Below are 27,443 nucleotides of genomic sequence, written 5' to 3'. Positions count from 1 at the left end.
GTCTTACCTCCTGTTTATTCTAATCAAGCAGGGTGTTTCACCTGCAGTTAGTTGTACTTTCAGCACTTTCAGTTGCACAGTTTGACATGTTTGGATTTCTACTCCACTCTTTCTTTGCCTTTATTCTTCTTTATGAATAGTAGTAACTTTTCATACAATGTACTGTTAAAACATGTGAGGTACAAGCTATAAAAATGGTCCTTTGGTCTATGATTTTTGGTAGCCTTCAAAAATGGTTCCTAGAACATTTCTTTCTTGGTATTAATTATGATATTTTCCTGTACAATGCCATTTAAAAATGTATTTTAGTACTTTTACTAAACAATTAAATAGTATTGAAGGAATCATAAAAAGAAGTAACAGTCCCCTATGCTGTTTCTCCTTCCTCTACCTCCATTTTCCAGAGGCAACTACTTTTTAAAATTCCAATTTTTATTATTTTGATGGTTAACTCCATGTCTCTGATATTCTCTTATGCTGCTGGTTTTTTAAATCGTGCTATAAGTGAAAGTTTACAATTCAAGTCAGTTTCTTGTACAAAAACTTATATATGCATTGTTATATCACCCTAGTTGCTCTCCCTACAATGTGACAGCACACTCCTCTTCTCCGTCCTGTATTTCCTGTGTACATTCAATCAGCTCCTGTCACCTTCTGCCTTCTCATCTTGCCTCCGGACAGGAGCTCCCCATTTAGTCTCCTGTATCTACTTGAGCCAAGAAGCACACTGTTCACCAGTATCATTTTATATCTTATAGTCCAGTCTGATCTTTGTCTGAAGAGTTGGGTTCAGTAATGGATTTTGTTCTGGGCTAACAGAGAGTCTGGGGGCCATGTCTTCTGGGGTCCCTCCAGTCACAGTCAGACAGTCAAGTCTAGTCTTTTTAGTAGAATTTGAATTCTGCACCCCACTTTTCTCCTGCTCCATCAGGGACTCTCTATTGTGTTCCCTGTTAGGGTGGTCATTGGTGGTAGCCAGGCACCATCCAGCTCTTCCAGTCCCAGGCCGGTGGAATCTCTGGCTTATGTGGCTCTTTCTGTCTCTTGGGCTCATGTTTTCCTTATGTCTTTGATGTTCTTCGTTCTCCTTTGCTCCAGGTGGGTTGGAACCAATTGATGCATCTTAGATGACCACATGCTAGTTTTTAAGACCCCAGACAATGCTGCTATTTCTTGATTAAAACTTTGGATATAAAATCTTTTAATTGATAATGAAATTTCTCCGTTCACATTTCTCTTTCCCCTTCTTCTCCCTCACACTCCTCTTTATAGAGTTATTCTTATCAATTTCTCCATTGACTATCTCTGCAATTTTAAGTGGGGCCCAAGAAATCTGATTTTGTGCACTGTGGGATTGTGTTGTGAAGTAATGAATGAACAACATGTAGCTAGCCAATCAAATTCCAAGATTCTAGTTAATAATTACTAGTCAAACTCTGCATGCAGTTGCAGAGTTTATTATATGTAAAGCTCTTTTTTCATTTAGTATTCCTGTAATTTTTGAAATGACAACTCTCTCAAACAGGAAAATTGTTTTATGACATAAGAAACCTAGAAGTAGGCTGATTTATCAATTCAGTAACATGGTCAAGGACTTAGATTCTTTGTCTTTCCATCTGCTATCCTTGATACAGAATGTTGGCTTTGTTTTCAGTTTAGCTCCCCTAACAGTACTAAGATGGCTTCTTCAGATCCAAGTGTCACATGCAAACACAACACAATTTAAGAGAACATCTCTTCTCATGCGTTAATGTCTTTGTGACTGTACCCAGAAGCTCCCGGCAAACTTCCCTTTCTTCTCATTGACCAGAATTTCGTCAAATGTCCATTCCTGAACCAGCTTCTGGCAAGGATAAGGGATTGCAGTGATTATCTTAATGAAGCACACAGTCGTGTGGAGGAGGGTAGAGTACTTGAATGATATCCAAGTCTTGTAGAAAGGAGTGAGGAAGAATAGTTATTGGGTAATCAGTTGACAATGGCGATAACAGTGTCCAGCACTCAGCAGAAAATATCAACGCTGTTTATTCACTCTGCCAGGCTACTTTTTTGGAAAAATTATTTGAAACCATACCCTTCTTTATATCCCCTCTGCTACAATATCTAGTTGTACTTGAATATCTGAAAAATACCATTTGGAAGCTAGGCATTAAAAGAAAGCTGAGAAATGTACAATTTCTCTTCTTACACTTGAGTTTGATTGTGTTTATCAGATGTACTTTGTCGCACTTCCTTGGAGTAAAGATTTATTGAGAGATCACATACAGGTCGCAAAAGTATACACGTCAGTGGCAATTTTTACAAAGCATTATCATTGATTTTTTTAAGTCACATCTATCCAAATGATAAATGTTACCTTTTTGTTTTTTTCCTAAATGTAGAAATACATACCTTGGCAAATAGTGTTTTTGTTTTCTTTAGCTTTTCATGATTCCCATTTCTAAATGGCCTGAGAGCTAAATATAGTAATTCTCTATACCAACTCTTTGTTGTTGTTAGGTGTTGTCGAGTTGGTTCTGACTCATAGCTACCCTGTGTACCACAGAACGAAACACTGCCAGGCCTGTGCCATCCTCACAATTGTTGTTATGCATGAGCCCATTGTTGCAGCCACTGTGTAAATCCATCTCATTAAGAGTCTCCTTTTTTGCTGACCCTTTAATGAGATTTAAATAAGCTTTATTTTCAAAACAAATTTCTGATTTTACTTTTTTCTTAGGGCCGTCTTATACTTACATTCTTTCAATTTTGCATATCCATATTATACTGTTTTAGAGTACGTCACTATATATAGTATTTATACAGGGCTTTAATCCAATATCAGGAACTTCTGAGTTGTTATACCATTTTCCTGGAATTATTTTTTACACCAACAGGAAAATGTTTCAGTAAGCATTTCTTGTAACATTAAGCTGTTGATATTTTGGGCCAGATAACTCTTTGTTGTGGGAGCTATGCATTGTAGGATGTTTAGCGGTATTCCTGGCTTGTACTCACTAAATGCCAGTAGCATGTGCCCTCTCCCCACTCAATTGTGACAATCAAAAATGTTTCCAGATATTGCAAAATATCCCTGAGGGAGCAAAATCACTCATATTTGAGAACCCCTGCCCTACACCCAATCTGTTTCTTAATTTTATTGATTCTACTTTTCAAATATACCTAAATCCCTCCTCAGTTCTTTATCTCACTCCTAACCTCCTACTCTCTCTTTTTTTTAATGCCTGGATTTTTCAGTAGAGTTCTGACTAGCCTCCCTGTGTGAAACGTTGTCTCCCTCTAATTGACCCCCTTCACTGTTGCCAAAGTTAGCTTTCTAAGATGCAAACCTGTGCACTATTAAAAAAATCAGCTTCCAGCAGGAACCCTCATGAACTAACTGGCTTCTGTCTTTACCTCTGGCCTTATTCTTCAAAGGTGCTTGCACTCACCTAAGGTTCTTGCTACAGACAACAATGTGCCCTCCTTTCCGCTGTGTCTTTGTATGGTTCTGTGCCAATTTGTTTCAGAACTATACTCAGGTATCACTTCCTCCATCTTAGCCCTCCATCACTAACTTTCAAAGAGTGTGGCATGGTGGAGAGCATTTTATTTTTTAATATACCTGTCTTCCCTCACCAGATTGAATTTTTCAAGGGTAGGGTCAGTCTCTACCTCAGTGCCTAGCATGTAGCAGATATTCAATAAATGCTTGAATCATGCATTAGCATGCCCTGTTAGAAGTAGTAACGTACCCATTACTTCTAGGAATCCTGATTCCAGTATCAGCAGTGAAAATTATTTCCCTGTGGTTAAGAGCTTGGCTGCTAACCGAAAGGTCAGCAGTTCAAATGCATCAGTTGCTCCTTGGAAACCCTATAGGGCAGTTCTGCTCTACCCTATAAGGTCGCTATGAGTCAGAACTGACTTGACAACAATGGGTTTATCCCTTATCAAATAGGCTTTGATGGGTAGTCTTTTGTCTATAGAAATCTTGAACTATGACTTTCTTTAAAAAACCAGTTATTCAGAAGGGAATTAAAGAAAGCTGGATACTTTGTTAATATTCAGATGTCATTTCTTATATATGATAACTAGTTTAGAGATTTTTATTTAGAAAAAGTGTTTAGTATGATGCGGAAAGTATGATGTGGGCTGAAAACATTGCATTTCCATTGAAGAAGGATTTGTTGTTTGGTCATACAAGGCTTGCAAAAGCAATATCATTGTCTTAACTAGTTTTTTAGAAAATATGCTTATTAGAACACATTCCTGCACTATTTGCCACTCTCAGATTGGGGGAAAAAAGTTCAAATCAGTAAAGACTAGAGTGTCCCACTACCCTTTCTTATATGCCTTAATATTAGAGTTTTCTGTTGTTGGATGTCCCTGTGAACTGGAGCTAGCCAGCCACAGTCAGTCTGACCAACTACACTTAGAACTTTCATTAAAAGGCAAAAAAAAAATAGAGGCTGCAGGGCTTTTGGAAGATAACTCATGCTGTTAAGCACCAATCTCACTCAAAGTCAGAGCATTTTGCCAGAGGGTAAATTATTATGTGTTGAATGAATTCATATATGATCACAGTTAAGCAAGAAATGAAGACTTTCTACCTCATTTTATAGGGAGTGGCACAAAATGTATCACTTTATTTCAAAAGAGATTCTTCAGTAGGAAAAGCTGTTATGGAGGTTTCCAGAAATAAAACAAGGAGCATTCCAGGTTACCTACAAGGACAGTGCCTCCCTTTCACACTGTACTCGCTGAGAGCTAAAGTAGATCTAGGAGACATATGTGACACCCAACCCATTATTAGTAACCTAAGGAGCCATTTTCCCAAGGTCTCAGATTTGCGTTGCCTGTTTTTCTCATTTCCTCTTTTCTTTTGCCTTGTTTTCTTTCTTTAAATTTTGCTTTAAGGACTTTGAGCTGTTTTAGGAAAGAAAAATGTTATGCAAATAATAGAAATGAGTTTTGTGTTTTTATTGTGGTAAATATATATGTAACAAAACATTTGCCATCTCAACGTTCTTCGTATGTACACTTCAGTGACATTTGTTATGTTTATCATGTTGTTCAACCATCCCCTTTATCCACTCCCACATTTTTCTGTCACCCTTAACAGAAGTTCATTGTCCCCTAATCATTGGGTACCCATTTTCCCCTCTCTCCTTCCTGCCCCGGGTAACCACTAACGAAATTTGGTCTCTCTACACTTGCCCAGGCGCTCCTTGGAAACTCTGTGGGGCAGTTCTACTCTGTCCTATAGGGTCGCTATGAGTCGGAATCGACTCGATGGCACTGGGTTTACACTTGCCTATTTTAGATACTTCATGTAAGTGGGATCATACAATATTTATCTTTTTATGACTGACTTATTTCACTCAGCGTAATGTTTTCAAGGTTTATTCAGGACTTCATTTCTCTTTATGGCAGAATAATATGCCGTTGCATATAGTATGTACTACATTTTGCTTATCCATTCATCTGTTGATGAACATTCAAGCTGTTTATTACGCCTTTTGGCTATTGTGAAGAAATGAGCTTTATTTGGGGAGAAAAAAAACCTGATAAATGCTATTTTCAAAAGGGTTTTTACTCAGAACTTAGAAAATTTTGCATTGTAATTGTATTGTATATAGACTAACTCATTCTTGCTTTTTAGATGGTAAAAATTTTGTAATATAGTATTTTAAATATATATTTGAATAGTTCTGGTTCTTGAAATAATAGTTTTCAAGTCTCTGTTTTATATGTTTAAGGCCCTATTTTTGGCTAAGTAAAAGTTATTTGTGGTGGTGAGCAACTTTGTTTCCTGTTTACTTTTCAAAATAGTAGATATTATGCTGAATATAAGTTTTCCCAGTAAGTTATTTACATATTAGCAGAGTAATACAGATATGAATATGTGAAAACTCTTAATCTAGTGAAGATGAGTTATAAGATAATTGTATTTGAACAAGGTAATTGTTCTAAAGGATAATTAGAATATTCAAAATAATTAGGATATTTAAATAAGAGTTTTTCTTGTTTCAGAATATAGGGAGTTGCTGGTTAATTAAGGGGAGTCATCTTCACAGTTTTCATGTTCTCTTGTCCAGTGGAGTAGAACTGGTGGCTCTCAGTCAGTCATTGTATTTTCTGCCTTACAGGGAACAACCTATCTTCAGCACTCGAGCTCATGTCTTCCAGATTGACCCAAATACAAAGAAGAACTGGGTACCCACCAGCAAGCATGCAGTTACTGTGTCTTATTTCTATGACAGCACAAGAAATGTGTATAGGATAATCAGTTTAGATGGCTCAAAGGTAAGTTAAATTTACTTTAAATAATCATGCTGTCTTGCTTTATGCATTACTGCATTTCTCTTTTTTTCCTCCCAGAGGATTTCATCTTCATATAACATAAAATATTTCCTTGTCAATTTTTAAAACTTAACTTTTAAAAAATAAAACTGGTCATTCTTAGGATGGCAGCATCTTTGTCCACTAAACTACTTGGATTAAATATTATATTAAGTTAAATGTAAAAATATTCTGCAGGTTTGAGGCTGTTTGATTTATTTGGTAAATATTGGTTGTGTATCTGTCATATGTCAGGCACTATGCTAGGTTTCGTGCTAGGAATATAGTGGTGAACAGAGTAGATATAAAAAAAAAAATAGTCTCTGTAAAAATGTCACATCAGCAGCATCTGACCTCCTCTAATTTCACAGAGGGGAAGGAGAATCAAAATCAACAGCCCAAGGCTGATTCCTATGAGGGAGAGGTCACACATGCCTCCTCTCTCCACCGTCTTTAACAATTCTGACACCAACCATCCCTCCCACGGCACTCTCTTACTTCTCTGTGGGTTCAATAATTCATTGAGTGGCCACACAGAACTCACAGACAATACTCACAATTATGGAGTTTATTAGGGAAGTAATAGGTTACAATTCACGTTCAGGAACACTCAGCATACAGTTCTTCCCTCAGGACAGCCTCTTGGCAGTGTGCCACAGACACGTCTCTCTCTGGCCCCTTCGCCTCTACCCTGTTTGGGCACAGGTTACAAAGCTCTTTTAGCTCTGCAGATAAGTACCCAGAGGCATGCCTAGTCCACCAGTAAGCCTTGGCTCAAAGGCACTCAGCTTTCTCGCTCTGTGGGCTAGGAAGCCCACTGCACCATCTCCTACTGTACTTTTCTGCCGATATTTTTCTGCTACCGCTTCTCGCCATCTTCAGTGTTACAGCTCTCTCTCTTAGTTTCCTGGTTCCAGGAGCTTCTCAGCACAGGGATCCCAGGTCCAAAGGATATACTGACTCTTCTTCCTTGATGGTGGTTGGATCCTCTCTTTCCCACCTCTGGGATGGCTCATTTCAAGCCCAGCAGGATGGCAAAACTGACTCATCCCCTTGGTGGGCCACAGTTACCCGATTAGCACAGGCCTACCCAGTCATTAAGGTGGGAGTTACAAAACCATGGTAAGAAAGGCCACACAAAAGTGATCCATTGCACCACAGTCTATTCTTGCGGAGCGTACAGTCTAGCGAGGAACTAGAATTCTTTTCAAATGTACCTCTATAGAGTAGTAGGCGGTTCAGAATCTCTAAATCATCCAGTCTATAAATGTCAACACTAAAGCTGACACCCCTTATCTAAAGGGAAGCATAAGGATAAGACCTAAGGTTTTATTTTTAGGAGAAGAAGGTAGTGTGATTAAGAGCGTGAACTGCCTAGGTCAGATCTCAGCTCCACCATGTACTGAGTATATTGACTTTAGGCAAATTGCTTCACTTCTCTGAGCCTTAGTGTTCTCACTTCAGTGCTGGTAGTTATAAGGATTAAATGAGTTAATATCTGCAAAGCACTTAGATTGGTGTCTGGTGTATGGTATACCCTTAAAAAGGGATGGGGATGGGGGTGAGGGAATCCTTTTCACCATCAGTGAATTTTATTTAACACACTTAGTTAAAGAATTTCCAAACATCAGATTCTTGATATAAAGTGTGTAGAAAGGTAAATGTTCCATTCCTCTCCTCTTTCAAGCTTTCTTGAAGACAAGAAACTTTTCCCCTCTAAGAAATTTTAGTGGTCCAGTGTGGGGCTTAAGGGCACAGACTATAGCTAGACTGTCCAGTTTGAATTTTTGCTCCATTTACTAGCCATGTGACCTTGAGCAAAGGTATTTATCTTCTGCGTGCTTCAGTTTTCTCATCTGTAAAAAGGATGGAACTGCTTACGCCATTACACCATGAGATTATCTTGAGGATTAAATTAATTAATGTAGGTAAAAGCACTTAAAGTGTGCATAGCCAAAAACCAAACCCATTGCTGATGAGTCATTTCCAACTCATAGTGACCCTATAGGGCAGAGTAGAACTGCCCCATAGGGTTTCCAAGGAGCAGCTGGTGAATTTGAACTGCTGACCTTTTGGTTAGTATCCGAACTCATAACCACTGTACCACCAGGGCTCCAGAGTGTAATAGTAAGCACTATATAAATATTTGCTGCCATTGTTATTATTATTATAACCATGTATTACCTAGTGGTTTTGGGGGAATTTTTAAGAGAATTTTATTAAATATTACACTTTTAATCTGTTTTTTCCTGTGTGCTTATTTGTTTTGGCAAGTTTGATTATAATATGTCTTGGTGACTTTGTTTTGGGATCTTCCTTGTGTGGGGTTCCATGAGCTTCTTAGATAGATATCTTCTCATCTTTCCCAATATCAGGGAAGTTTTCTGCCAGCAAATCTTCAACAATTCTTTCCGTATTCTCTGTTATTCACCCCGTGTTCTGGTACTCCAGTCACTTGTAGGTTATTCCTCTTGATAGAGTCCCACATGATTCTTAGGGTTTCTCCATTTTTTAAAATTCTTTTATCTGATTTTTCCTCAAATAAGTTGGTGTCAAGTGCTTTATCTTCAGTCTCACTAATTCTGACTTCCGTTGCCTCAGTTCTGTTGCTGTGACTTTCTTTTGAGTTGTCTAGTTGTGAAATTTTGCTGTTAATCTTTTGGATTTCTGTTTGCTGTCCCTCTATAGATTCTTGCAGCCTGTTAAATTTGTCATTATGCTCTTGTATAAGTTCCTGTATTGCTTTGTCTGTGTGTTTCTTAGCTTGTTCTGTGTTTTGCCTGATCTCCTTCCCGATCTCTTGAAGAATCCTGTCTATCAGTCTTTTGAATTCTACCTTCAGTAATTCCAAGAATTTGTCTTCCTCCAGAAGGTTTCTTGATTCTTTGTTTTGGTGGCTTGCAGAAGCCATCATGGTCTGCCTCTGTGTGTGCTTGTTATTTCCCTGACTAGATTATTGGACCCAGGAGCTAATTGTACTTTGTGTCTTGAACAATGCCTTGTACATATGTGATCAACATGTATTTATTTCAATATTTGATCCTCTTTTCATTTTTAGTTGCAGGATTTAAGGTCTTGAGACATAGTAATATATAAGTTCTTTGAAGCTTTACTTAGTGAGGAATATTATTTGTCATCTGTAACTTTTTGATTTAGTGAAATTAACAGATATTAAATATCAGACTCCAGAGTGTTAATTTTTTTCTTTTTCCTGACTCAAACCTTCCAATTCTCTGTAATCTGTGTTTCTTTCCTGACCCAAACAACAGATAAAATAGAGTGTTACTAGATACCAAAAACCAAACCAAACTCATTGCCATCAAGTTGATTCTGACTCATACTGCCCCAAACGGTTTCCAGGGAGCGGCTGATGAATTCGAACTGAAGTAGCCCCATGAACAAGAAGAGAAACTATATGGAAGTGCTTAAGTAGATTTCAGTTGCTAAGATAACCTTCAAGAGAATGAAATACTTTGAGTTACTTTCCAGGAAGGAATTTTGGTGATTAAATAATTATGTATTCTTCCTTCTATGATAATATGGATTATTGCTTATGGCATTTAAATTACTGAATATACTTAAAAATGCTTGTAATTATTAGAGTCTTAAGTAACTTCTTGTGAAAAAAGTTTTGTCTTTTTAACAAAATCTATCTTCTGTAACAGAGTTATGTTTTCTATCACATTTTCTGTTAGCTAGTTACTTTTCTAAACTGATGCTGTTAACTGCTGCAGTTCCCTGCAGGAGTAGTTGCTTCATGGTAGGCAGTAGTGATTCATTTGACACAGCTAAAGGAGTGTTTTTCTTCTCCACCACACCACCCCTATTTATGCACTTCATGATTAAGTGATGGAAAGCCCTTCTCCATTGCCATCGAGTCAATTCCAACTTATAGCAACCCTATAGGACAGAGTAGAACTACCCCATATGGTTTCCAAGGAGTGGCTGGCGGATTTGAACTGCCGACTTTTTGGTTAGCAGCCGGGTTCTTAACCACTGTTGTCACCAGGGCTGTGGGAAGCCCTTAGGTGACTAGAAAATGTCCATTTGTTCTCACCCAGTGGCTTACTGTGCATGTAGAGCTTGCTTTAAAGCTTTCTAGTCATACTACAGAAGCATCAGCATGGACAAGGGTGTACTACATGACCTGTTAAGGCACATTTTTGCCTCTTTTGCTTAATAGGATAAGAGCTCCGGGGTTGAGAGATATATTTATTTTAAAGAACTGAAATTTTCTTCTAAACAGATTAAAAAAACCATTTCTTCTAAATGGCATGAGTTGATTCCAGTTCATATCAACCGTATGTGTCTCAGAGTAGAACTGTGCTCCCTAGGGTTTTCAGTGGCTGATTTTTCAGAAATAGATCTTCAAACCTTTCTTCTGAGGTGCCTCTGGGTGGACTCCAACCCCCAAACTTTGAGTTAGAAACAGAACGCTTTAACCATTTGCACCAACCAGGAACTCCATATGGATTCATACTAGCTTTCTATTCAAAGAAGTTTAATCAATAAAAGATTTTAAGTGTGAGATCATCTGTCATTTTAAAGTTTTTCTTCAGTGACAAAAGAAAACCAAAACAGGTTATACAGAGGAATGGAAGGTTTCAGAATGAGGATTAAAAAGGAATTCTTAAAAGCAGAAAGAAGGTAATTTCGAATAGCTAAAAGGGGGGATCGGTAGTAACCAACAGTACATTGGCCAGTTTTCTTAGATGCCTGTAAAACCTATTGTTACCCCGATTTTTGAGAATTATTAGGGTCACATGTAAAGTGGCCTTCTCTCCTTAAATATACTCAGATCAGCCCAAGTGTGCCCTCCTTAGGAAACACTTCAGTACCACCAGACCTAAAGTAGTGCCTGTCAGGCCTTACCTTCTTGCCTTTTGCTCTCTGTTGCATCCTCTCAGGACCTTCACAGTACTTATCACTCTGAAATTGCATTGATCAGCTATTTATTTACTTGTGCATTGACTGACTCCTCTTATTCTAGAATGCAGGCCATGATTACGCTGCTGTCGTGTTCATTGTTGTATCCCATATTTCTAGAATTGCACTTGGCATTTAGTAAAAAACCTATTGCCGGTGCTCAATAAAAATTTTTGGATTTGTTAATAAATTCTTTCCTATTTAATCTTTCATTTGATGACAGTCCCACCACTTTTGGCCATTATTAGCCCCGCTTTGTGGGATCTAAAATGACTCACTGGGAAAAGCAGTTTTTAAACTGAAGGCTAAGGAAGGATCAGAGTTTATCAGTTTTTTCAGAGGTAAAAATCTTAATCAAGAATAAGGGATGTCAAAGCAAGAGATAACACATCTGTCATCTCTGAGAAAGAGCAAGGGGCTCTCTCTGTTTCTCTGTTTTACTATCCTCCTTACTAGAACATGTACCATGCATTATTGTTGTAACTTCACTAATGCCTGCATAGCTCGTAAATATTTACATTTATACTCTTGTTCACATGGTAAACAAATTTTGCTTTGTCCTGGAAATGCTTCATTTTCATTTGACTTTTAATAGTTCACTGGATGAATGCTTATGGATTTGATAACCTGTATGTTTTTATTATTTTGGGATAACTTCTTAATCTTAATTCTAGAGGCCATTAGATTACCTGACTGAAGATGATTCTATACTTTTGCAGTACTGGCAGAGGGAATGGACTTAAGTTAATAACTTTAACACTTTAAGTTTATTATGGTGATCATCAAAGTTCATATTTAATAACACACTAAAATATTAGTTTCCTAAGAAACTATGTGTTAAGCAGAAACTATAGTTATCCTCATTAACATGAATCTATGATGCTTTATGGGAAAAGAAGTAAGGTATATACTTAGGGATTTGTTTTGCCTTGAGTAAAGGAAAAAATATTAAATAATCAAAAGTCTTTTTTTAATCATGATGTAGGTAAGTCAGCTTTCAGATAATCCTGGATTTTAGATCTTAGAAAATTGGTATCATTTGTTCTATTGATATATTCATTTTTGAAAGATTCTCTGGGGGGGCAGGATCTTACTTTTTGATAAAAAGCTACTAAGGCCTACGTCTAGTAATTATCATCCCAAATGAATAGATACTGATCCTAAACATTCAAAGGGAAAAAACTCACCATAGTAAAAAATCTGAAAAATTTTGGATCCTAGCAAAATTATTTTGAGTGTAAAATGTTGAAAATTCTTGATAGCAAGTGTGTCAATAGGTTTAGTTACTATATTTTTATACAGTCACTTATAATACCGTAAACTCTATGTATTTAATATTATTGCCCATTAGGAATCTTAAGTTGTTATGTACCTAAAAGGTCCTGTGTTTAAATGTCTGTTTGCTAATTTTGACTGATTCCTTGTATTTGTTTTATTTTTCAGGCAATAATAAATAGCACCATCACCCCAAACATGACATTTACTAAAACATCTCAGAAGTTTGGCCAGTGGGCCGATAGCCGGGCAAACACTGTTTATGGACTGGGATTCTCCTCTGAGCATCATCTTTCAAAAGTAAGATAAACCATATGCTCTGAATGGAAATCTTTATTTTCAAGTCCAGTGTCTTAAATGTGTAAAACAACAAAGAAAGAGTATAAAATATAAGAGAAATTAATATTTTCAGAACTGTAGTGACTTTAGAGGAAGAAGTGAGAGATCATTGGATTCCACTGTCATTTGGAAAAATTATTATACACATTTAAAATGGTCACCATTGATCGAAAAGGATTTGTGTGGTTGTCTGTATGATAGGAAGTAACAGTTGAGAATTATCACTTCAAAATGGATTTTGCTCAGGGATTAGTACCCGCAGTTGGAGATGGTCTGTGACAGTACATAGCAAGATAAATAAGTACCAAGTTTTTCTAAATTGTGAAAACTCAAGCTGATGGTGATATAGATTTCAGTGTTTTGATGTGACAGCAGGCACATATAAATTACTGTGTTTAGGGAAATTTGCTCGAAATGGTGCTTTAGCTGGGCTTGGAGGACTCTGAGCCTTCTGATGCAGTACAGTGTGAGATTCGGCAGTCACCGTGAGGATTTCTTGGATGATGGTAAGTGAGTTACTGTGGCCAGAAGACCAATAAAATGCTGAGCATCGTCGGGCTAAATGTTGGGAATTAAATTTGCCCTGCCTATAAGTAAAATCCATGTAGCGCTCATACCAGGAGCACCTTAAATTCATGTGGATATCACTTGGGAAGAGGGCACAAGGAAAAGGAAACAGTCGCAGAATACTAAGGTGAACAAGGAGATGAGTATACTTACTTTGGCTCCTCAAATTTTATGCCCACCAGACTCAAGGTTTGAAGTTTTATGCTTCCAACCTCTCTGAATCATTCAGCTCAAAGGATCACCCTCTATTTGGAAAAGTTTACATGTAATTTAAGATACAGAGTATCTGATGATGGCTTGAGAGTTGAAGTGCGGGCTAATCTAGTCTCTGGTTATACACACTGTTCATATTTATATTAAATCTTAAGCTACTTAAAACAGAAATTATTCAGAATCTTAACAATGAGTTCAAAGATTTCTATTTTTGAATATTTATTGACTTGAGGTTATATTAGTTCAGTAGTTTAAATAACCTACTATGTATGTGGTTTCCTTTGTTTTAGTTGGAAACATTCCTTTACACTGCGTTGTTTTCGTTAATTTTTTGATAGAAATTATAGTTTAAAGCTCAAATTTAAGACAGTTTTAACCTTTGCCCTAAGTGAATGTAAGTCACCCTCTATGGGATGATTAAATGAAACCAGAGCTATCCGATTTGGTTTCTCTTGCACACCTTACTGTCTTAATACATTTTTTGAACTGTGGTATGAATTGTAGATACAAAGTAGAGTATCTGAACCCAACATAACAAGGACACAAGCATCCACTTGAGCATTGCCCCTTCAAAAATAGTCCCTTTGGGAAGTTATACATTTATCCTAGTACTTTTGCCTATACTCAGACCCTTTATGGGCCTCTTTCTTTTGAAATAATCTATGAAAGTCTATAGGAAAAAATGAAGAATATAATTACACTTCACTTGCTGAAATTCTTGAAAACACAGAAACTAAATCGTGGATTAATTTTTCAAATAAACTTGGATGAAATTATTTTTGAGCCTAAGTAGCTTTTTTACTATAAATTAAGGTTTTTGTTACATTTTTCACGTTCCTGATTAGCCAGCTAATGTGGTAAAGGGATAGTCAATTAAATGCTGTCATACTGTCTCTTCTCATTTGATCTTTTCTCTGGGTTTGGCTTTTATATTTCAACAGTCTTTTTTTTTTTTTTTCTACTTTATGCTTTTAACCAGTGTTACTGCAGGTGAATCCTAATATTTCGAGGGTGGCTTGAATATTAGGAAATACTGTTCCTTAGCTAGACCTGGCTCTAAGACCTTAAGAGTGTTCAGAATGTTGTGGTCCAGAGATGACAGAATCATGACTTATTATCCTAACTACCTTGAAGACTAATTTTGGCACTTTGTAGGCTTTAGGGGACCCAGAGGAGTTTATCATCTTTTACATAAATGAAGCAAGCATATTAATACTCTGGCTTGTTTTATCATTAAGAATTATAAGTGGTTCACGGTAGTGTAAGAGTTTGGAGAGGGCTGTGAAGGCAGTCCTAGATAAGAGCCTCTCAAAATGAGTCAGAGTAGTGTCCTTGGAAGGTGAACCATTGTATGGTTCCTAAGGTTGACCAGTGTGAGGAAAATTCCAGCTATGCTTGGACTGTTAGAGTGCTTACAAAGTTGTATTTTGTTATCATGGAAACCTAAGCCTTCACGTTTTTTTGCTGAAAACAAAAGATACAAAAATTAGCAGTAGAGTTAAGTGCCTATAAACTTGAGAAGGGTTTTAGAAATTAAATATTTTGGAATACTAAGTGAGTGTAAGACAGCTTTATGTACTACCTCAAATTACAGAAAAAGAAGTTAATTATGGTTTTGTTTTTATTTCATTTCCACCAGTGTGAGACCTTTTAAGCTTTGTATTCAGATTTTCTTACAGTAAGGAAGCATTCTGTTCAGTTACACAAGTATAGTGGTACAGATTTTGTTCCCTGATGTACAGGTTATAGGTGGAGCTGACAAAATTTAAAGTAAGAAAGAAAAGTTATGATAATGACAGCTTTAATTTTGACTCTCTTCTGTCTTCCCAAGGCGGGTCAGAGTATCATGAGCCTTCCCTTCAACATCTTCCTTCCTAAGATGGAATAAAGTTAGGGTTGACTTGCGGGGATTTGAGGAGGGAACTATAATTTCATATTTTTATTGCCAACTCTAACAGCTACTTAAATTACATTGAGATTTTTGCTTTTTTTGTTTGTTTTTTCTATATAGTCCTAATTTATTCTCTTGGATGATAGTGGTAGACTAGCTTCCATTTCTGAAACAACTAGATGCTGCTTGTAGTCAGAACATTTTATGGTTTCCTATTTTTTTTTTATAGGTTCCTAAAAACCAGCATTTCATGTACAGTAATTTTTCTTCTGAAATTGTTGCCAGTTTTAAAGACCTTTGTGGAATATGTTATTCCTTTCTGCCGGTCTGCTTAGTTGTTTAGGAATCTTTGGCAATGACGTTTTATTAGTGTCAGTAATAATAGTAAAAATGTTACTATGTGTATTGTTGAAAATAAAGTGCCTCACTTAATACTAGAGTTTATATTCTAATAAAAGTTAAAAATATATTCTAAATACTCTGATGTTTAGGAGTGGGTACTTTAAAAAATTCCGTTTTCTTGGCGATAAGCAAAACATGGTATGCCTGTCTTTCCTGCCTTCACCCCAAACTCCAACCACCACCTTGGTCTTAGTAAATTATTTCTGATCAACCAAAAAAAAAGACCCATTGCCGTCAAGTCTGTTCTGATTTATAGTGACCTTTAAGACAGAATAGAACTGCCCCATAGGATTTCCAAGGCTGAATTTTTACAGAAGCAGACTGCCACGTCTTTCTTCTGTGGTGGATTTGAACCACCAGCCTTTCAGTTAGTAGCCAGGTGTTTAACTACTGTGCCATCAGGGCTGCCGTGTCAACCAAGAAGGTATATGAGTAAGCTAGCTGACACCGAATTTTAACTTCAGTTATGTTGTGTGTTATTTTTAATGAGATTCGTCAAAGTGCTTTTATAGTGTACAAACAGACATTTGGTATTAGTTTTCATTTTCTGTCATTTTTGTATAACACCTGAAACTGATTTGGGGGCTGTGTTACCAGTGTAAGAGTCAGTTATTTAGAAAATTTAAAAAACTAAGCTAAAAGTGGGCACCGTGACTTATTTTTACTTGGTTAATGTATATAGTCTTTATGCATTCAGTTTGCAGAAAAGTTTCAGGAATTTAAAGAAGCTGCTCGACTAGCAAAGGAGAAATCACAAGAAAAGATGGAACTTACCAGTACACCTTCACAGGTGGGTATTTTAATTTCTGTTCTTATCTGTGAGCCGTGTTCCTTTCAGATGGTACCAGAGTTAAATTCTGGAAAATGATGAAGAAATTAAAGTAAAATCGAGAATAGATATAGAAATACACCCTTTAGTTCATCTGTACTAGTGGAGATTTTTTTTTTCCTGTATGCTAGTGTCTACAAGAATCTTTAAAAGAAAAACTCATTTTAGTAATTAAAACTCAGATTATTTAATATGAATATGACTTTTTAAAAAAATATTTTAGATGAAAGTTTACGTAGCAAATTAGATTCCCATTCAGCAATTCATACACAGATTGTTTCGTGACACTGGTTACAGTCCCCACAACTTGTCAGCACTCTGACCATTTCCACCTCACCTACCCATTTCCTTCCATCCAGTTTCCCTGCCCCTGCATGCCTTCTCATCTTTGCTTTTGGGTGAATGTTGACCATTTAGTCTTGTATAGTTGATTGTTTAAAGGAGCACATTCCTCATGGGTGTCATTGTTTATTTTATGGGCCAATTTAGTATTTGGCTGAAAGGTGACCTCCAGAAGTGGCTTCAGTTTCAAATTAAAAGGGTATCCTAGGGCAGTAGTCTTAGGCATTCCTTTAGTCTGTATCAGTCCAGTAAGTCTGGTCTTTTTTATTAATTTGAGTTTTGTTCTACATTTTTCTCCCATTCTAACTGGGACCTTCTATTGTGTCTCTGGTCGGAACAGTCAGTGGTGGTAACTGGGCACCATCTAGTTCTTCTGGTCTCAGGCTAGAAGAGACTGTGGTTCAAAAGTGAATAACAATGTAAAAGTATGTAAGAAGCATAGATTGGCGTATTTGTTCTACCTGATTTTAAAGTGTACTTAAATCTGACAATCAGAGTACCTACTTTATGCTTAGCACTGAGACACAAAGGTTATAAGTTTTATAAAAGTATCACATTTTTCCCTTAAATGCGTCAGTGCCTATTACTTATCCCTCATAGTCTTTCTTCAATTGGAAATTTATTTTATCTCCAAGTAAAGTTGATTAAGTACTTATATATATCAGTACTTTTACAAGGGTTTTAATGTACATAGTTTGATTTGTATAGCATGCCAATTATTTTCAGATTTTAATAATAGGTTTTCCTAAAATTAATTTTTATTTCAACTGTAATCCTAAGACTAGGGTCCAACATTATGCTGGATTCTTCCCTACAGTAAACCTTTTTTTTTTTTTGAAGTATACTCAGTTGCTTTTATGAAAAGGAAGAATCAGAGAATGTTTAGAAATGTTTCTCTGAAATAACGTCAGTAGTAGCAGTTTACATAGAATTTTCTTGAGGAAGTAAATAGGAATTGCCTTAGAATTTACTGACTAACCAAATACTGGAGCATTTTAGAAAATTATTTGCTCTTCATTTCGCTCCTTCTTCCTGGCACCCAACTTTATTAAACCTTCCTGGTACAAAGAGTTGTTTTTTTCTTTTACAGGAAGAGAGAGCTCTTTTAAGTATGTTTGAAGTACACATTCCCATACAGTCTAAAAGTGTACCCTGAGTTGAAGCCAAAGCTCCATTTACACCTCCTTTGTACTTGCAGTGACCTGGAACAACTTGAATGATCATTTTGAATCTTCTCTTGAATCTCTCTTCTCTAAGTACTATGATAGTGTAGTGATAACTTTTAAGTAAAAAGTCCTTTTTAAAATTAATTTTCAGTACATGTTGGGAGCTCTTATTCCTTACATGATTGATTCTAGTGTTACAAGAAGATGCAAGACCACATTCAGTAAGAGAATGCACCAAGGGTTTCAATAAAATTGTAATGGATTAAATTTTGTCATTCTACTTAGTTCTCATTTCTCTAATCGTAGCTTCCTTTTTGTTTAATTGACCATGACCTATTACAAGTTCCTGTTCTTCTTTGGTGGAAGGAATGTCTTTAAGCCTTTACTTTCTTCAAAGGAATATAACAAAGGTGCTTATATTTGAAAATGCTGTGAAATAAGAATAGAGAAATGTCTTAAGTTAATGTTCGAGAGCCAAAATATAGTGACCTTAATTTATTTTTTGAAAACATTTGAAATTTGAGATGGAGCCAGGAGATGTTAATTAATGTACAGAAGCCAGAGAAAATAGTAAGAGTGGTATTTATTTCTTTTTCTTTTTTCCTCCACTCCTCCTTTCTTTTTGGACAGATTTCTTATAGATGTTATTATTTCTGTTTGGTGTGGATTGTATGGTCTTTAGCCACTCTTACCCTACTCACCTAGAAAGCAGAGTTTGACTCTTACTGGTTTAACCCGATCTGCTAAATTAATGCTTTACCTGAGAATAGGATATTACTCAGGAATTCTGCAAAGGGGAATCATGAGATTCAATTTCAAAATGCATAATAGTAGACAATCAACTGGTCATAAATTTTGTTCCTATTTGAGGAGTTATAACTGTTTAAGAGTTTGGGTTTTTGTTTCAGACAAACTTGAACATAAATCCTTCTTCTGTTGCTGTGTGATCTTGGGAAAGTTGATTAACCTAAGGGAACTATAACATAAGTGTAAAATTATTTGGTTTATAGAGCTGTGGGAGGAATATGTGTGACAGTGGCAATGTAAGGCCACATTTAATAATATATACTGTGGAGCCTGGCTTTGAATCTGGTCTCTAATCCTTGCTAGTTTTCTGAGCTTAGGCAAGCTGCTCTTTTTCTTCAACTAAAATAATAAGGCAGTATCTCTTTATAGGATTATTATTGTGAAAATTAAATCAGGATAAGAAAAATGCAAGGCATATGGTAAATGCTCAGTAAATGTTAACAGCTGTTGTTGTAGATGTGATGGTTGTAATGGTTGTGATGATAATGTAAAGCCTTGGCAGAGTGTGTGGCACATAATGGTTATTTAGAAAAACACAGATGCCTTTCTCTGTAACACCCTGCATTAGAATCCCCTGGAAGACTTGTTAAAACACAGGTTGCTGGACTCCACCTCCAGAGTTTCTGATTTATCTTACAAGTTTCCAGGAGATATTGATGCTGTTGATCTGGGTACCGTACTTTGAGAACCAGTGCCGTGGACAAGCCACTCCACCTTCCTGAAGACTTGTGATGAAAGGAGTCTGGCATTTAGAACAAAGTTAATCCCTTCCCTATTCTTAGGTTGCGCACTAAAGTTGTATAAATGTGTGGTCATGCCAGATAATCTTAGAATGTTGTCTTAATCAAGGTATACATCTTTAGGAATAAGTTGTTAGTTTCTTTCATGTCCCTCTGTAAATAGCAGACATTCATTTAGAACTCTTTCTCCATTGGGAATCTTATGATCTTGTGTTTCCATGGAAATCTTTTGAACAGTCAGTTTGATGTAAAATTGAGAGTGATGATTGACTTTAAACCTGACATTTCTTATAAAATTCACAGTAAAAAATATTGTACTTCAGTTAACTTGTGAGGCAGTTTTCTCACAGTATACGTTGAAGAAAGGGGCTTATAATGAAATAGTACCCAGATTTCTCTTCAGTGGAGATCAGACCAAAATAAAAAAAAACCTATTAGTTGACTAAAACTTTCAAATTGGCTAAAACCTGTTCACCCTTTAGTTGTTTGTACCCAAACAAAAATTTGTGGGTTTTGGGTTTTGTTTGTTCGTTTGTTTTTTAACCTTTAAATTGCTAGGTTGTAGGATTGAAAGGTCATTGGTGGTTCAGTAGTAGAATTCTTGCCTTCTATGCAGGAGACTTAGGTTCGATTTCTGATCAGTACACCTCCTGCGCACCCCCCATCTGTCCATCACTGGAGGCTTGGGTGTTGCTGTGATGCTGAGTAGGTTTCAGCAGAGCTTACATACTAAGGAAGACTGGTAAAGGCCTGGTGATCTACTTCCAAAAATCAGCCAGTGAAAACCCTATTGATCACAATGATATGTGATTTGTCGTATGTGTTTATTAAAATGATTTCTCTAATTTTTCATTCAAATTTTATTGGTTTAAATAATATTTAGTTACATAATTGTGTAAATACAATTGACAAACAGGTTTGGGACAAACACAACTGACGGTTAGTAATCATTTAACATAACTAAAACCAAACAATTGCTTTCGAGCTGATTCCTACTCTTAGTGACGCTATATTACAGAGTAGAACTGCCCCATGGGGCTTCCAAGGCTATGAATCTTTATGGAAGCAGACTGCCATATCTCACTCAAGGAGCAGCTGGGTTCAAACCACCGATCTTTCAGTTAGCAGCCAAGCACTTAACTACTGTGCCACCAGTGCTTCTAAATTAGTGAGTGTAAAAATATGTCAGCAGAGTGGAGATTAACGCAGTAGCCCTGAGCATGAATTAGGTGGTGTACTTTAAACAGAAAAGAGGAACATGAGTTAATCCAAAGAGTCAAATTACAAGAATTTCTATGGTCATCAGAAAATGGGATTTCAGAGATGGTAGCACTGGATGGTGACCAGGTATAGGGAATGCTTTATGACAGAGGGTTAGGGGACATTTGTCTGAGTTCTCATCTTCATTTTCCTTTTGCTCTTCTTTGTCTCTCTCCTACCATTTCTTTTTATTTCCACCACCGTGGGAACTCATATTATTTGGTCCTCCCTAGTTTTCCCTGTCAGTGCCTTTGCTCAGAAAAGAATGCAGCATTCTCATCTTCTTTTAAGTATAAAAGACTGAAATTGAGTGGGTCTCTCAAGAGTGAAAAAGAGAAGAGGCTTGTTTGACTGAAGCCAAAAAGGATGAAACTGTAACAAGAATTTCCATTTTAGGCTTTATTGGAGTTAAATGGAAGGTGGTAGCAGTATTTGGTGTAGTGGGGAGGGGCAATGCTGCCCGCCTACTACAGCACACACCTGACAGTAGGTTGGTGATATCCTCTTGAAGTCCTGCCCTCAAGTGAGGGATGAGTGGGGTTTTTTTTTAGTGCAATTCAGAATATTCCTAATTTTTTTTGCCCTTCTTACCACTTCATAAATGGGCAGGAAAAGAAAGACATTACCTGAATGTTTAAGAAGCACTTCATGACTCACATCTGTGCTCAGTCTCCTTTTTCTTGATACAGTCACATCTGTTAGTTTTGGCTACCTTGATACTCTACCAGACTTTAATTTATATCAGTATATTTTTTATTCAATTTGACTGTCCTTTTCCTTTTGCTGATTGCAGATCATTTGTTTTGGTGGGAGAGAGTATTAGGGGTATTTCTCAGAAACAAAGTAAGTGTGGATAGTTTTCTCAAAATAAGGATGTAAAGGCGATAGAGATTCACTAGATCTCAGTTTTTATTTCCAATTTTTTTTGTTTTATATATAAGAGAAGAATATATGTATAAACACATGTATATGTTTCAAAGAAGATATTATTTGTGGATTTTTTCCTTCAACATTTAGTAGAAGTGGCCAGCCATGTTAGCTTAATAATCTCTTTTTAAAGAGAAATAATCTTTCTCTTATAAAAATCTGTAGTCTAATGAATATGCCACCATGTATTTTTAATTGTACTTTAGAGGAAGGTTTACAGAGCAAATTAGTGTCTCATTAAACAATTAATACACATACTGCTTTGTGACATCGGTTGCCAATCCCACAACATGTCAACACTCACTCGCCTCCTTGGCCTTGGGTTCCCCATTACCAGTTTTCCTGTCCTCTTCTGCCTTCTTGTCCTTGCCCCTGGGCTGGTGCGCCTGTTCAGTCGAGTTTTGTTTTATGAGCCTATCTAATTCTTGGCTGAAGGGTGAACCTCAGGAGTGACTTCAGTACTGACTTTAAAGGGAGTCCTGGGGGTTTCTCCAGTCTCTGTCAGACCAGTAAGTCTTGTCTTTTTTTGTGAGTTAGGATTTTGTTTACATTTTTCTCCAGCTCTGTCTGGGACTCTGTGTTGTAATCCCTGTCAGAGCATTTGGTGGTGATAGCTGGGCATCAGCTAGTTGTTCTGGACTCAGTCTGGTGGGAGGCTGTGGTAGTTGTGGTCCTGTAGTCCTTTGAACTGATCTTTTCCTTGTGTCTTTAGTTTTCTTCATTCTCCCTTGCTCCAGATGGCATGGGACCAGTGGAGTATCTTAGACGGCCACTTCCAAGCTTTTAAGATCCCAGACACTACTCACCAAAGTAGAATGTAGAATATTTTCTTTATAATGCCTCCACATTTTTTATTTTAATATTTGATTTGAAGTTATAACATGTTGATTTTGTACAGGGAGTATTTTCTTTTAAGGAATAACTAAAGTTGCATATTTAAGAGATTATATAAAATTTAGATTAAGAAAGAACTAGATATTTGGAATATGCTAAATTTAAAAAAGTTTCACAGTGCTATTTTTAGTATATACAAAATTTCAGAAGGTTTCACAAAGTATTTTGGTTACCTATTGAGAGGTTGGAGGGAAAGGTGGTTTCATTTTCATATTACACCGTATGTACTTTTAGAACTTTATTTTGTCCATATGAGAAAATAATTATTTTACTTCTTTAAAAAAACTCATGCTTTGGGCTTTTTGTTTTTTCATTTTAGATACAACAATCTGGGATAACTAAATATGTCTTTAATTAAATATAGCTTAATATTCTAATTTTCTGGAGAAAATCTTATTCCATTGAGATGTTGGGATTGCTGCAACCTCTACTCTTTGCCTCCTCCTTTTCCTTGTCTCCTTCTTAACTTGACTCTGAGAGCAGCCTTACTACTTCAGTAGCATCAGCATTCATAACTTCTCTAAGACCCATGCCTCAACACCCTCCTCCTTTATTTTCTTTTTGAGGTGGTGGAACATTTACCCCCAGAAGGTAATAAGAACCAGGAATCAAACTGGTTGACCCTCTTCCTGTCTCTCTTTCAATTCTGCTTTCTTCTACTACGCTCTTCTTAAGCAGTTCCAGCAAATCCTTAGGTGAATTCTTAATGCCAACCTCAGCCGCTAACCAAAAGGTTGGCAGTTCAAATCCACCAGCACTCCTTGGAAACCCTATAGGGAAGTTCCACTGTGTCCTGTAGGATTGCTGTGAGTTGGAATTGACTCTATGGCAACAGGTTTGGTTTGCTTTTTTTTTTTTTTTTTTTTGAGAACCCTGGTTTAACCAATTAATTTGTTTCCGTTATCATTTCCACTGAATTGGGGCTTGGCCAACTTACTATCTAGCATATTGGGCAGTCAGCCTTGATTAAGTTTAGTTTGGCCCTTGAGAAAAATGGACCTGATTTATTGATCTCAAAGATGATAATCTCATGGTTTCTCCTGGCTGCCTAAACTTTTTCTTGCTAATTGCTAGAGCTTATAACTGACCTAGCAGGAGTCACTTTATAGATACCGTTTCCATTATTCACTTAGTAGTTTTTGACTTTGTTGTTAAACAATTTTGTGTTGTCACATTATGCTGTAAATTTAATCCATGCATTGACTATCTGTTAATAGAAACAAAGAGGATGTAGGAGGAAGATTTAATAAGAACAAAATTTTTGGTCAAAATAGAGATCTCTTTAATAATTGAAAAACGGTCAAGTGATAATGTGGAGTCAAGAAAGAAGCCTTTTGATCTTTAATAGCTTGTATTTTTATAATTTATAGCAGTATTATTTCATTAAAATAATTTAAATGTGAAATAAAATATATACAGCAATATAAAACCAGAAATCCCCCAAAATAAAGTATTAATATTTGCATGTTTCTTTTTAGCACTTTTCCACATGCAACATTTTTTTATGTAAAGTATATAAATTATCATAACCTAGATAGCTCCTTATGAGGTCAGTGGTAGTTAAGTGGTAGAATTCTTACTTTCCACACAGAGATCCAGGTTCAGTTCCCAGCCAATGCACAAGTGCAGCCACCCCTTGTCTGTCACTGGAGGTTTGCATGTTGAACAAGTTTCAGTGGAGCTTCCAGGCTAAAATGGACTAGAAAGAAAGGCCTGGTGATCTACTTCTGAAAAATCAGCCAATGAAGACCCTATGGATCAAAACGGTCCTCATTCCATCTTGCACAGAGTGCCGTAAGTTGAGGGTCAACTTAATGGCAGCTAGCAACAGCACATACTCTCTTATATTCCCATTTTTTTCTAATTATATGCATTTTCCGGTATTACACATATTCATCTTTTTTTATTTGAGGAAATCTTGTATTCTTTCAAGTTGCTAAATTATGACCACACCTGACATAAATTCCTCAGTTGGATGCTCATATTTGTGTTTTCTTCCCTAACATAGCTTAATATTTTAACTGTGGATTTTTAGTGCCCAGTGCTCCTAAGTGGTTTGTCAAGCTGCCCTTCAACAATCTGGTGCTAGGACTCCCCTGGTTAACAGGTTTATCAAATGACTTCTCATTCTGATTTCTAATGTCAGATCTAATGATGGCAATCACAAGAGTGAGTACCAGCTTGAGGTTCATTTTAATTTAATTTACTTTTCAAAAGAATAAATTAAATGTACCTTGATATACAGATCTTAGTTAAAAGTAGAAAGAAGACAGGAAATTTTGTGAAGAGAAATAATTCCATTATGAAAAAAACCGAGAAATGCGTAAACATCATTAGTTATTATATGTTACAGAGGTCTTTCTAGTGCTTTTCTGAATAGCTCTGCAGGAATTAAAAAGCGGGGCAGATAAGAAAATTAAAACTTGTTGCACATTTCACTCTCCCCTTTGTTTTCCTCCCCTCATTCTCTTCTCCTACACCTTCCTTTTGTCTGCCTCTTTCTGCAAAATAAAACCACTTCTTTGTTGCATGTTTCTGCCATCTTCTTTTTCTTCTGAACTAATTCTTAGAATATCTTTTATTCTAAAAACTCAAAAGTTTTTACTTCTTTGAAACTACATTTCTAAATGGCTATGTTTTAGCTATTATGAGTTGCTTTGCTTCAAAAAATTGTTTCTCTTTCAAAGCTTATTTTTTTAAGCCTTTGACTAAAATGTCTATTGAAATACAGTTCATCAGCATACATCAGAGTCAGTTTTAACTTTAAGATGATACCGTGTACTTCAACAGAAGCATAATTTTTTCTCCCCCCCACCTTTTTTTTTTTTTTAAAGGAATCAGCAGGAGGGGATCTTCAGTCTCCTTTAACACCAGAAAGTATCAATGGGACAGACGATGAAAGAACACCTGATGTGACTCAGAACTCAGAGCCAAGGGCTGAACCAACTCAGAATGCATTGCCATTTTCACATAGGTACAGATTCAATTCCACCATCATGATTAAGTAAAATGTGTAAATATGGAAACTTACTTGGTTTCAGGGTTTCAGATAAACCTTGCAGGTAAATCCAGATCAAACTTTTTTTTGAGTATTGTTTCCATTAACCTTGGAAAAGAAATATAGAAAAATTTCATTAATTTATAGTCTATAGTTGCCTGGATGAACTGCAATGAACATTTCCTTATCTATGTTGAAAAGGAACACTGAGCTGGTTTTCCGTAAAAACCTTTTTTTAGTCAAACGAGGTATTTTTGTAAATGATTTCTATCTATTTTTTAACCTAGGCCCTCATCTGATTTCTATTTTCACATATATTCTTGAAAGCTATAAGTCGTTTTTGCTTTTTAAATAGACTTACCACTCTTGAATTAAGCTTTATTAGAGATGATCTCACTCCATGATTTCACAGGAAAAACTAGGTTACTGGGTAACTTCTAGCACTAGCCTATCACTGTTAACGTTGAATTTATTTTGGAGCATCAACTAACTAACAGGAGATAAATCTTCGCATGCTTTTGAATTTTAAAAGAATTTAGTGCTTTAAAAAGATAGAATTTATCCTAATTGTGTTCCAAACCAAAAACTTAATTATCAATATTTGTAGGTATAAAAAGGTTTATAAAACAGCAGTATTGCAAATGTAAAAAAAATACCTATCTGTCATCTATCTTAAAGTCTTTTTTTGTTTTGTCTTTCTGGAAACTTTTGACTAGGTAGCTTTAGTTAAAGTTAAGAAAACAATGTTCCCTTGTTATGCATCTCTTTTCGGGTACCAATTAAAAAAATCGAATTCCTGAGCATATTAAGAAGAATTATGAAATAAGATATTCTCTTTTTCAAGAGAATTTTTGTTTTGATTGAATTCGTTGAATATTTGGGGCATAGGATTAAATTTATTAGACCACAGAGAGAATAACAATGGAGAGACCTCCTGGTCAGGCCGAGGAAGAAGGATGAGTAAGTCACGAAGCTTTGTGTGTGTGCTTTTTCTAAAGAATGAATAGGAGAAAATTACTTAACTGTGAGGGTATTCTATGTTGTTGTTAAAAATGCTAATAGTTTTCCATGAGGCAGTAGATATGTTTTGAAGTTATGAATTTCATGCTTTAACTATTACAATATAAGCATATTATCTGTTTGTGCTATAAAGATGACAAAACACATGAAAAGTTTTTAGTTCCTCTCATCCAAAGACTTAATAACATAAGGTTATTTCAATATGCAACTACAATTAAAGAGCAATTTTATTGCTATGCGATTTTTTAAAAAGATTTTATTTGTGGTTTAAGAGAAGTTCTCCGTCCTATGTTAACTGCACTGAACATACTTATACATTTGACTTCTTTGGCTAATACTTAAATGAGACATTTGTGTTGATAGCTGTACCATTTAGAAATAACTTTTATATTTAAAACTTGTAAAAGCTATTTCTAGTTTACTTCCTACGCCTTTAATTTTCTGAATGTTTATTCTGGAGTTAGTACCTAGGATTGGTCTTCCTCTATTGATTTTCTCAGTTTCTGAGAAGTCTAATAAGAGT

At 36.1% G+C, this 27,443-nt stretch overlaps 1 protein-coding gene across 1 annotated transcript in view; it reads left to right on the top strand.

The window, feature by feature from the left end:
• The window catches only part of HOMER1 (homer scaffold protein 1), a 142,864-nt gene that overhangs the window by 43,919 nt on the left and 71,502 nt on the right, over window positions 1-27,443 (top strand). Inside the window, exons 2-5 of the mRNA XM_049866561.1 lie at window positions 6,132-6,288; window positions 12,694-12,825; window positions 16,635-16,727; window positions 25,737-25,876. Coding sequence (XP_049722518.1) covers window positions 6,132-6,288; window positions 12,694-12,825; window positions 16,635-16,727; window positions 25,737-25,876 — 522 coding nt within the window. The remainder of the gene's footprint in view (window positions 1-6,131; window positions 6,289-12,693; window positions 12,826-16,634; window positions 16,728-25,736; window positions 25,877-27,443) is intronic.

The sequence above is a fragment of the Elephas maximus genome, chromosome 2, assembly GCF_024166365.1.
Source record: "Elephas maximus indicus isolate mEleMax1 chromosome 2, mEleMax1 primary haplotype, whole genome shotgun sequence".
NCBI classification, from domain to species: domain Eukaryota; kingdom Metazoa; phylum Chordata; class Mammalia; order Proboscidea; family Elephantidae; genus Elephas; species Elephas maximus.
Note: the sequence above shows the minus strand (reverse complement) of the source record. Positions and strands in the feature narration are given on the sequence as shown.